Source organism: Castor canadensis, chromosome 6 (assembly GCF_047511655.1).
Source record: "Castor canadensis chromosome 6, mCasCan1.hap1v2, whole genome shotgun sequence".
Taxonomy (NCBI): domain Eukaryota; kingdom Metazoa; phylum Chordata; class Mammalia; order Rodentia; family Castoridae; genus Castor; species Castor canadensis.
The window spans coordinates 113,563,326-113,576,150 of record NC_133391.1 but is presented as its reverse complement, the minus strand read 5'-3'; the positions used below and the strand labels follow the sequence as shown (position 1 = coordinate 113,576,150).

The following is a 12,825-nucleotide window of genomic DNA, read 5'->3' as shown; positions in this document are numbered from 1 at the left end:
ACCAGAGCCCAAGGTTTCACACTTTATCATGAACAGGCAATACAAGGTCCACAGCGCCGTTTCCCTTTGAGCTCTTGGCAGGCTACTGGCATGTCCTGGCATGTGTTTGGAGCAGCTCCTGACACATCTGCCTTCTCCCCAGTCTTAGGTTGAATCCATCTCAGCCTCAGGGCCTCTGCTTCTGATGCTCTACCCATTGTTAACGCCTCCTTCCAGGAACTTGGCATAGTTTATTCCTCTTCACTCAGGTCTCTGCCAATACCACCTTTTTGGAGTCACTATCCCTTTACCTACTTTATCCCCCACATTTATTGCCATGCCATTTAAATTCACTTTACTTACACATTTGTTTGTATGTATTTATTTCACTCTCCTCTCAGTCACCAGTTACTTCTTCCCTTTACCACCAGACTGTAAGTACCACAAGATCCTCAAGAACAGCACGATGCCTGGTACAAATAGTTTCTCCATTAATATTTATTGAATGAGAGAAGGAATATGTCATGCTTAATGATGATAGACTGAAAGTTTGAACAAGACAAGAATGTCCACTTTTGCCACCTCTGTTCAATATTATACTAAATGTTTGAGCCAGGGCAGTTAGGCAAGAAAACGAAATAAAAGACAACTTGGCTTGAAAACAAGAAAGAAGATTATTTCTATTTGCAGACGGCATGATCTGCTAATACAGAAATTCTTAAAGATTACACATAAACACACACACACACACTATACCTAGCAAGTTCAGCAAGGTTTCAATGCCTATATATAGCTACATTTCCATACAATAGCAATGAATAATTGAAAATAGAATTATGAAACAATTCCATTTGCAATACAATAAAAAATAGTAAAACAGTTATAAACTTAACCATTAAAGTACTGAATTTGCAGAAAACTACAAAATATTTTTGAAATAATTAAAGAAGACCTAAATAAACAGAGAGACATGTCATGTTCAAGGATTAGAAAGATTTATATTGTTAAGGATGCAATACTTTCAAGTGGATCTTCACACTAGTACAATCCTATGAAAATTCCACTTGCCATTTTTATAGACATAGATAAGTTGATCCTAAAATTCATATAGAAATGCCAGGAGTACAGAATAACTAAAACAATCTTTAAAAGAAGAACACAATTGGAAGACACATTTTCTGATTCTGAAACTTAGCAAAAGCTTCAGTAACCAAGACAGTGTGGTACTGGTATAATGATAGACAAATATGAATTGTGAGTCCAGAATTAAACCCACACATCTGTCATCAATGGACTGTTGATAAGGATGGAAAAAATATTCCATGAGGAAAGAATAGTCCTTTCAACAAATGGTGCTGAAACAACTAGACATCTAAATGCATTCACATACCTTAAATTATATACAAAAATTAGCTTAACATAGAGCTAAAATTATAAAACACCTAGAAGAAAACACAGAAGCTAATCTTTGTAATCTTGGATTAGACAGTGGTTTCTTAGATATGACACCAAAAGCACAAGCAACCAAAAAATTAATTATACTACATCAAAATTTAAAACTTTTGTTGTTTATCAAAGGCATGATCAAGAAAGTAAAAAGTAACCCACAGAATGGTAGAAAATACTTGCAAATAATATATATGATTGAGGTTTAATATTCAAAATATATAAAGAAGTCTTACAATAATAAAAAAAATCAAATTTGAAAATAGGCAAAAGGTCAGACATGGTGGTGCACACCTCTAACCTCAGCTATGTAAGAGGTAGGACAATTGTGGTCTGAGATCAGTCCTCGACAAAAAGCATGAGACCCTATCTGAAAAATAAGTAAAACAAAAAGGGCTGAGGTGGTGGCTCAAATGGTAAAGCACTTGCCTAGGAAATGCAAGGCCCAGAATTCAATCCCCAGTACTGCTAAAAAATATGTAAAGGATCTGAGTAGATATTTCTTCAAAGAAGATTTTTTAAATGTCTAGTAAGACATAAAACGATGCTCAACATCATTAGTCACCAAGAGATGCAAATCAAAACTAAAATGAGATATCACTTCATATTCAGAGGATGGCTACAAGACTGTAATCAAAAAGACAAATAATAACAAAAGTTAACAAGGACACAGAGAAACTAAACCCCCATTGCAAATTGGAATATAAAATGGTACAGCTGCTGAAGGGAACAGTTTGGCAGCTCCTCAAAGGTTAAACATTATAGTTGCTGTATCCTCTAACATTCCATTCCTAGGTATTAACCCAAGAAGACTGGACTAGCATGTTCCTACACAAACTTGTACATGGATGTTCACAGCAGCATTGTCATAATGGCCGAAAGTGGGTGAAACCCATGTCCATCAAAGGATGGATAACAAAAATGTGGTGTAGACCTACTGTAGACTACTACTGAGCCACGAAAGGGAACAAGACATGCTGTAACATATATGGAAAGATACCCATTATATGATCCCATTTATGTTCAAAACAGGCAAATATTGGGAGACTAAAAATAGATTAGTGATTTCCAGGACCGTTGGAACGGGGGAATGGGAATGGTTATGCAGAAATAAAAAATATTGGCTGTATAATCTTGTGAATATATGAAAAACCACTGAATTGTACACTTTGAAATGGTAAGTTTTATAGCATGTGAGTTACAACTTTAAAAAGGAAGGTAGGGACATGGTAAATATCATGTATTTCTGGTTGGAATGTACTTTGGTACGACCTCTTGAAATTCAATTTTACAATATCAAAATTACAAACACCATCTACTCTTTTTTGTTGTTTTGCGATACTGGGGTTTGAATTCAGGGCCTCACAATTGCTAGCAGGTGCTCTACCACTTAAGCCACTCTGTCAGCCCCACCAGCTATTCTTAAACCTAGAAAATTTCTTTTCTTGGAACTTGTCTTACAAATATGTTCAAACATGTACAAAATGGCATATGTATAAGATATTGACCTTACCTTTGATATATCAAAAGACTAAAAATAATCTATATATCCATCATTATGCAATTGGTTAAAATATCATAATATATTCACTTAAAAATATTATACAGCCATAAAAATTAATGAGGAAGATCTTTACTTAACAATATTGGATGATTTCAAATGTTAACTAAAAACAAACATTGTGCAATACAATAGTAAGAGGTATCGCCATCCTTATATAAAGAGAAGAGAGAATAACTCAAAATTTATATATATTTTTTTGCTGTGTAAGCATAAATTATATTTATCTTTTATCTTTCCAAAAGCTAGGAGAGCATTGTTTGCCTGCAGAGATAGGAACTTGAAGCCTAAGGAAAAGAATGTGTGTGCGTGAACGTATTTTCTATTTCAAATAAATAAAATATAGATTTTTAAATGTTTTAAAGTAATGAATAAGTTATAGGGCTATGGAAAGAACACCAGCCTGGCTACAGAAAGACCTGCTTTCCTACTTCCCGGATTCATATTTACCCTGCCTGCTCAGCAGTCTCCCACCACCCCAACCACCTCACTCAGTCTCCATGCATCTTCCACCAATAAGAAGGTTAAAAAGATTCATTTGTGAGAGTTATTAACAATTAAATGTCTTAATATAAAAAGCTGAATTCATGTTCCTGTTTAAATGAACTAGCAACAGAACAATTACAACTTGTAAAAGTGTTAGGCAAGATTAATCCTCCCTTCTACCAACAGATGGAGTTAGTGGGTAACAAGTCACAGAAGGTGCAGGACACAGAAGCTGTGGAGCCAAAAAAATCTAGAGCTAGAAAGGCCATTACAGTTGTGTCCTACTTCTATGCTATTATATATTATTATTATACTATGCATGTTATTATTTATTATATATACTATATATTATAGGAGCCCAGTTCCTACATCTGTTTTTGTCCAGTGAGAACAGAGTCTGACACAGCCAAGACTGACATCTCTCATAATTCTCAACCAGTCTTCTTTACTCAATACTTTTGCAAGCCAGAAAACTAAAACTCAGGATTTCATTAAAGTACAAAGTCCAGTCAGTTTAGGCTTGTTTATCACTTTTCTAGTCTAAAGATATTATTACGGGAAGGGGTTCTCTAAACATTAACTTAAAATATGATTGTCAAGTTCACAGAACTCTTAAGTTGTTTTTTCAAGTGCCTAATTTTGAAATAGCTAATCTCCTCATTGTATTGTACCTGATTATGTACACAAACAACTCTTTTGGAAGTAAAATCTATTCCCAGTGTACATGTAAGACAGGCAGTTTCTAGCTTAAACACATGTCATGTTAACTTTCAAAAACTGTGATGGTTAGGAATGACTTAATTTTCCAAAACTAAGCAGATTATTTAGTAAGCATGAAATAGCTTTTGTGATGATATTTTCAATAATTCTAAGTAGGTGACATTGTTTATAGGTTATAAGCACCAACTCTGGAGCACAATGCCCGATTTACATCCTGGTCCATCATTTCCTAGCCCTGTGACTTTGAGAAAGTTTCTTAGCTTCTTCTAGCCTCAGTTTCCTTCTAATAAATAGGATACCTGACGTAGTATTGGCCTCACAGGATCATTGTGAGGAGTAGTTAACATTTGTAAAATGTCCAGAATAGTACCAATATGTATAGTATCTGAAGGCAATGAGGCTGGTTAGCACTCCCACAAATATTTACTCCTTTACTACAGGATGCTTGCTGTTTGCAAGACCCTGGGTTCAATCCTCAGTACTGTTAAAAAAAAAACAAAACAAAAACAAAAAAACCACATGCTAAACCAAGGTAATTTCTAAGTGAGCCTCATAAAGTCTAATAGAATAAAATGGGTGAAAAAAAAAAGTCAAGGAAAGTACTTAGGGAGGCTAGCCTGTCTGAGTCAGTTACCTAGAGAAGCTTCTTAATCACAGGGTACCCTAAATACTCAAGAATTTCCTCAAGAATGAATGTTGGTCACTGGTAGGGGAAGACTTTAGGGTTAGGATCCAGTGGTATTTGCTTTCCTATTCAAGGCTGTGGAGAAATGAACAGCCTTCCATTCTTTTGCAATGTGAGTTCAGTTCTCTTTAGCGAGAGCAGACACAGGGACAGACCAGACCTTCCTTTTTCTCCCTTCTTCACTCTCATCCCCTACTCCAACAGTGTCCAGGGGGAGACTTGCATGAGGGTAGGATTCTTGATTACACTTAGCAGCCCTGGCAGGAAAGGTGGAAAATCCTACTGGTGATTATGAAGGGAACCAGGCTTCATCTCTATTGCAAACCTTGGCTACAGCTGTTTCTCAGCTGCTTAGCAAAACACTATCTTCAGATCACTGTTGAAATATTCATCATAAGTGAAAGTCTCCCTTCCCTTGGTCTTAGGAGGATACAAAGCTAGGGTTGATCTGAAAGTTTATGTGAACACAAACTTGGGAAGATAGGGTTCAAGTATCTCCTGTGACTGGCACATACAAATATGTCTGTTGTACCTGTTACCTGTGCAAAGTGCACACGTACATGGAGGTGTGTCTATAATATCCAACAGTAAAAAAGGGTCGTGATCACATCAGCATCTTATAAACATGTCGATCTTACTCAAATTGAGGGAAAAGTCCAGTTTTACAGGTCTGAGATGCCTAGTGGAGCACGAGACTGGGCGTTACTAGTTCGTAGCTGTGTGATTCTCCACCTGTCATCCGATGTATGCAGGCCCTCACCTGTAAAGAGGGTCAAAGGTAACTACTTCATAGGCCGTTTCAGCAAGTAACTGTAAACGTAAATGTTCTTGCTATCTTAGTCATCTCACGCGCACACTCTCTATATGTATATTTTTTCTATTAATCACAGCGACTTAGGCTGGAGGTGTGACTCAAGCAGTAGGCTCGAGGCCCTGAATTCAAACTCCAGACGTTTCTAACGAGAAGCTTCCAGAGAGTTGATGAAGATGCTCAGAGGGGCTCAATTCAGGGTTAAACCCCAAAGGAGTATCAGCAGCCTAAGAAAAATCAATCTGGGCACGTGTCATTGCAGGGGTGCGGACAGCGTGGAAGATTTGCCTCCACTTTGGTGGACAGTCCTCCCCTACGGCCGCTGGGACCTTCGGCGGGCCTGGCGAGCGCATTCCCAGAACCCCCTTCGCCCGGCTGTAGAAAGCGAAAGTCAGAAGCGCTGCCCGGGCCGCGGAGATGCGGGCGCCCGGGGTGGGCGGGGGTGGGGGGGGGGAGGAAGGGGGCGCGCCGGGCATGCGCAGAGGCCGCAGCGGGCTGCGGGCTGAGGACTGCTGGCCCGGCCGGGCCCCGCGTACCTGGTAGCGGCCGGTGAGCAGCTGGCTCCGCGACGGCGTGCACAGCGGCTGCGTGTAGTAGTTGTCCAGCTGCACCCCGCCGGCCGCCAGCGCGTCCAGGTGCGGCGTGCGGAGGCTCGAGCCGTGGAAGCTCACGTCGTTCCAGCCCAGGTCATCGGCCAGCACGAAGACCAGGTGGGGCGGCGAGCGGGCGGCGGCGGCGGCGGCCCAGGCCGGCCACAGCAGCAGCAGGAGCAGCGGCAGGAGCCGGCCCATCCTCAGCTGCCCGCGCTCCGGGGCCTATGGCGCCGCCCGCTCGCCCCGCACGGCTGACAGAATGAGGAACTGGGCGGCTGGGGTCCGCCCCGCCCCGGCCTGGCCCGGCCCGGCCCGGCCCGCCGGGGACTTCACCGCTGCTGGCTCGCAGGCCCGGCGGGGAGGAGCCAGCGGCAACCAGCGCCGTGCACGCCCGCGGCTGCCGGCGGGGCACCCAGGCCCGTTATCTAGCCGAGCAGTGATGCGTGCGTCTTAATGGCGCTCACGGTCTGCAAAGCATTTTCACATCCTTCATCGGTTTAAATGTCAGCAGCCCTGGCAGCCAGGCGTGATCGTTACCGCCTGTGTTTCAGAAAACACGTGGTTGTAAAGGTCTTAGCTCTTCAAGCTCCAGAGTCCAGCCTGGGCAGGGAGGGCGATGGTGTTTTACATTCATTTTGTGACCAGTGCACCATGAAGCCACTTCCTCCCCACTAGCAAGTGTGGGCCACATCCACAAGTCCGACCGCACAGTGCCCTTTCAACGTGCAGTTTTACTTCCAGGTGGCCCTGGAGTTGTTTTGTTGTGTGGTGTGATTGGCGAATAGTTGAATACCTTGTCCAGGTTTGAGCACATTCACAGCTGGCTTCTCCACGGAGCAGTGAACCGAAGTACAGTCTGTCATTTGCCTGACATGTCTATTGAATTTATTTCTAAACAGCGTATTCCCGTCTCCAACTCAGACTTTCTGCTTACTGTACGTCTGGAGATAAATTATAGCTGTTCTGTGTAGGAGAAACAATTTTGCATTGCCTAAAGAACGCATCCTTTCAGGCTGAGTCTGATTCCATGGGAATTACTTCACAACTTTTTTAAAATTTTATTTTGGTTTTGGTTTGCAGCACTAGGGAGTGAACTCGGTCTTCTGCTTGCTAGAAAAGCACTCTACCACTCGAACCACATCCCCAGTCCTTTGCGTTTAAAAAAATTTTTTTCAGAGAGGGTCATCCACTAACTTTCCTCTGGCTGGCCTCAAACTGTGATCCTCCTTCCTCTACCTCCTCAGTAGCTGGGACCACAGGCGTGCACCACCACACTTGGCTTATTTTTACAACTTTGTAAGTTGTAGATAAATAATAGCCATGAAAAATAATTCTTGTTTATATGTATGCAGATGAACTGTATGCAGTAAGCAGAGTGACATCCCCTCCCTGCAACACCAGCATTGAGGTGAAAACCAGTTTCACCTGCAGTGACATGTAAATGTATTCCTCATGTGTCCTTAGAATTTTCCTTTGCACTGGTTTTAACATCTTACCAATTTCCTTATTAATGAGCTAAATAAAATCTTATCATGCATTCATGTCTATATTTGTGTAAGGGTAATGATTTTACCTTTTTTGGAAAATTATCCTTTAATGCATGAGCGGTTTGTTACACACTTATGCATTTTTTTCTTTGAAGTAGATTATATCTACTTTTCATCTCTAGTGAAATCGAAATTTTGCCAGAAAAAATAATTTTTAGCATTAACTAAATTCAAAAGAGAATAATTTTGAAGAGCTATTTGACTCTGTTAAGGCTTGTACTTCTTGATTAAAAGAGTCTATAGGGAAGGGGCCAGGGGTAGCTCAAGTGATAGAGAACTTCTCCAGCAAGCACCATGTCCTGGGTTCAATTCCCAATACTGCAAAAACAAATAAATAAAAAAATAAAGATGACATAGATCTTTGTCTGTATATCTTGAAGGACTGATAATTTCCACTATGCACCTTGCATATCCTTCTACTCCACAACTACCCCACCCCTTATTTTATCTGAGACAGCGTCTTGGGATGAGACACGGACTGGCCTCTTGCCTATGCACTGGTATTACAGGCATGTATCACCTCACCCTCTATACCCTTCTTAATAAAAATTGCATTGCTTAAACAGTGGCTGCTAATCTGCAGGAACAATTCTTCCTTTAGTCCGCTGCTCCTGAAACTAAACTTACGCTGAACCTTTTCATGTCTTGCATTTTCAAATAAAAGCTAATGCTAACAGTGCTCCAGAAATGTGCAGATGACAGAGTTATGTTCATCTATGTATGGAACACTTACAATGTGCAGTATAGGCTGTTTATTTTGTGAAATCTCTCAATTGGAGTTTGATGTTTCCTCGAGATTAGATTCAAGTTATGGGTTTGTGCAAGGGCAGCACAAAAGTGATGTCATGTGCCTCTTGGTGCCTCAGATAAAGACATATGTGATGTTCATTTGCTCTCTATGGGATCACATTGTTCAGGTAATCATTTCTCCACTGTAAAGTTACTATTTTCCCCCCTTGTAATTACCAAGTATTTTTTTGGACAGATAGCTTGAGAATTTGCAAATATCCTGTTATTCCTTATATTAATCATTCTAGTCACTGTGACAAAATACCTGGCATAAAGACAGCTTAAAGAAGGAAGATTTATTTCAGCACATGGCTTCTTAGGGTTCAGTCCATCATGGTGGAGAAAGTGTGGTGGAGCAGCTTACCCCATAGTAAACAGGAAGCAGAAACAGGAACTGGGGACAAGATAAAGCCCCCGAGGACATAGCATCAGTGACCTACTTTCTCCAGCTAGGACCCCACCTCCTAAAGTTTCCAGCATCTCCCCAAATAGTGGTACCAGGTAGGGAGCAAGCATTCAGCACATTAGCCTGTGGGGGACAGTTCATATTCAAACGATTATGTTCCATCCCTAGCCCCCAACGCTCATGGCCATTTCATAATATAAAATGTATCCAATCCATTTCCAAGAGTCCCCAAAGCCTTCACAGTTCCAGCATTGTCCAAAAGTCCAACTTCAAGGTCTCTTCTGAAGGACAGGAATGTAAAATAGGTACCATGGGGGGGTGGTATATGGGAAGAAGGAGGGTGAATGGAGGAGATGAAAGAGGGTGGATATTTTCGATGTGCTTTGTATACATATATGAAATAGACCAATGAAACCTTTTTCAGTTGTTTTAGGTGGGGCTCGGAGGGGTTTGAGGGGGAAAGATGGTGACGGTGACCCAATCAATGTATAACGTAAGGCTATTCAGAAGTGTCACAATGAATCCCCCCTGTGCAATTAATGTATCATAATGAAAATGAAAAGAAACAGTCTCTTCTGAGACTCAAGAAAAACTCTTAGCTATGGGCCCTGTAAATTCAAAAAGAAAGCTACATTCTTCCAAGACGCAATGGACAGAGTAATCAGTCCTACTCCAAAATAGAGGGATGAGGTTATAGGAAGGACTGGGTATAAATAAGACTGAAGGCCAGCAGGGCAAACACTAAATCCTGTAGGTCCATGTCCAGCATCTGGTGATGTGGTGTTGTGATGTGAGCTGACAGACTTTGGCAGCTCTGCTCATATGTCCTCGCTGGTTGCAGCCCACATGGTTTCTTTCTTGGGTTGGCTTCATTCATTGACTGAAGTTTTCCTCAGCAGACATCCCATGTTCCTGGCATCACCAACATCCTTGGGTCTCTCCTGCAGCTTTGGTTTCACCCTCAGAGTTTCATCCATCACCCTCTCATGGACTGACTGCCTGCAAAGATTCTGACCCTGCTACACATTGCTTGGCCTTCCAGGTCTTAATTTGAAATCTCAGTGGAAGCCTTCATGATCCCTTACCTCATGCATTCTGCATGCCTGCAAAACCAGCATCAAATGAACAAAACCAGAGTCTGCTACCAGCTTAGCAGTACCTTGGCTCCTTTGGATCATCGTTGTAATAGTCTTAGTGTCTGGGTGGCTGAACATAATGAAACAACTTCCTTGGTATCCCTGTACCTGCAGGTCACCCCAGAGACAGACACTCTCTTCTCAAGGGAAAGTCTTTCAAATGATTTTAGTCTTTCATACCCTTGAGCCCATAGTGGGTAGAGACTGGACAATTCTTGAGATTCCCTCAAGGCATCGTACCTATTTATTGTCCTGATGCAAAATGCTTGGCTTTTTTTTAATGGGATTAACTCCAGAAACTACGTCTTCCTTAGCCCAACTTTACACTGACTTTTCCAACAAACTTTGCAATTTTTTCCAAGTCTTTCTGTTCTGCTTTTTCCACTCAATTCTCACTATAAACCTGGCTAAAAGCAGGCATCAATAACGATACACAACCTGAATGTTATGCTGTCTTATAATTTCGTCTGCCAGATTAATTAGTTCATTACTTTTAAGTTAGTACTTATAAAAGTCTCAGAACACAGGCAAAATGTAGAGAAATTCTTCACCAAATGTATCATGAGTGGCCTCTAGTACGGTTCTCAATAGAGTCCATTACCATCTGAAACCTCATGAGCCTGGCCTTCACTGTCTGCATTCCTGTTGGCATTCTAGTCTTTGGAATTCCTACCAAAATTTCCCATTAAGCTTTGCTTCCAGCATTCTAGGCTTTCTCTAGCTCACATCTCCAAACTCTTCCCATAAATCAATTCCAAAGGTTTAAGTTCAGTTTTAGCAACAACTGTACTTCTCTGGTACCAAACTTCTGTATTAGTCAGGCTCTCTCGTCACTGTGACAAAATGCCAGACATAACAAGGAAGAAAGATTTACTTTAGCACATGGTTTCAGAGGGTTTAGTCCATCATATGGTGGCAAGGGTATGGCAGAGCAGTTCATATTAACGTAACAGGGAGGAGGATCAGAAGAAAACAGACTAGACCTGAGTCCTGAGAAAGTAGCAGGGAGGTAGGGATGGCACAGCAAAGAGATCAAACCTGAGAAATCTGAACATGAGGAAGGTCACATTTCACCAGGGAGGGGAAAGTCAAGTAGCACTAGGATAAAGTAGCCAATAAAATTAAATATAACCATATATGGATTACACTTTGCTTTTGCTTCTGTAACCTGCTCGCAAGGGTATATAAGGTGACACCCCTTTGTTCTCGGGGCTCAGCCTTTGAATATGAGTCCACTGAGTCTGCACTGGCACAATAAAATGTTGCTTCCTGCTAATCTGACTCAGAGTCATGTACCTCAGCTAACAACCTCCCACAACAATATCATAGTGGACAAGAAGTGATAGAGCAAGAGAGAGGAGCTGGGTACAACATACAGCCCCCCAAGGACACCCCCGCCCCCTCCCCCATGGCCTACTTCTTCTAGCATGGCCCTCCTGAAGTTAACCAGCACCTCCCAAAATAATGGCACCAAGTGGGGACCAAGCATTCAACACATAAGCTTGTGGGAATATTTCATATTGAAATGATAACATTGTTCAAACTTTTTCTTATTAGGTTTAGTATCTCGCTTCTTACTTCAATCAATTATAATTGGGATGACTACCAAATGGTGATTTTTTAATTTCATCTTTCCTTCAATGACTTGCCTTTCTACTGATTGATTGATTTCACCATGAACTTCTAGATTCTTGTTTTAATCAATATGCTATAATCCTTTATCAGAATTACTTCAGTGGTTGAATTTCCTCTGACTTGGTCATGGAAGCCCCTTCAATCTGGCTCTTGTATCCTCTTTTAATCTCTGAGCACTTCCTTACTTTTTGGTACAATGAGATTTTCCTAGACTCATCATGTATTTTTCCTCCCCAACCCTGAAAGCAGACACTTCTTCAAGTAACACTGATTCTTTTTAGTGGAAGATGGCCTTTAGAAACCAAGATCTGTGCATTAGGTTTGCTTATTGCTCCTGAGCTGCCAATGGCAGGCTTCTCACTAGATAGTGATAGGAACTAGATGTGTGTGTATATACATACACACATGCATAAATGTTCATATATACATCCCTATATACTATATATGTATGTGTGTGTGTGTATATATTTATGTATTTAAAACCATGAGTTTATAGTGATACCTCCAATTTTATCCCCCCCTTCCATATATGTTTGGATTATAATAATTTCTTTATCACCAGCTATTAAAAATTACTGGAGTGAAGACATCATATTCTTACCATATGATCCAGCCATGCCACACCTTGGTATCTACCAAGATAAAAATGTAGGTTCACACAACAATGTGCACATAACTGTTTATAATGCTATAACTGGTTTTGTCTACTAACCACTCGAAAAGACCAGTGACTTGAGGACAAGTTATTGGGGAAAGGAAAAAGATCAATTTGGAAAGTCAGCAAACTAAAGAAGACGGGAGGCTAGTACCAACAAAGACTATCTTAACTCAGCCTGGGTTTCGAGCTCCTTTTATCCCTAGAAAAGAGGGAAAACAAGGGCTTGTGTTGGTGTAGGACTGATGACTAGAAGCTTCTGCGTGCTGCTCTGTTGGTCAGAATGGGACATTGTGAGCCCCGTTCACAATTACCTGCTTGGTAATCTGTTGATCATGGTGCCCCCTGTAAATCTTGAAAACATCTTAGTCATTCT

At 41.2% G+C, this 12,825-nt stretch overlaps 1 protein-coding gene across 6 annotated transcripts in view; it reads right to left on the bottom strand.

The window, feature by feature from the left end:
- Arsb (arylsulfatase B) overlaps nucleotides 1-6,583 on the bottom strand; it is a 294,147-nt gene extending 287,564 nt beyond the window's left edge. For 3 of the 6 annotated variants that reach the window (XR_012449133.1, XM_074077231.1, XM_074077230.1), the window contains exon 1: nucleotides 6,225-6,578. Coding sequence is in view for 4 of the 6 variants with exons in the window: in XM_074077231.1 (XP_073933332.1) it covers nucleotides 6,225-6,479 (255 nt within the window). In the remaining 2 variants the exon portion in view is untranslated. Of the gene's footprint in view, nucleotides 1-6,224 lie in introns of all 6 variants that reach the window. The other 3 variants (XR_012449132.1, XM_074077229.1, XM_074077228.1) reach the window with 3 other exon arrangements.
- Between the last annotated feature and the right edge of the window lie 6,242 nt (nucleotides 6,584-12,825).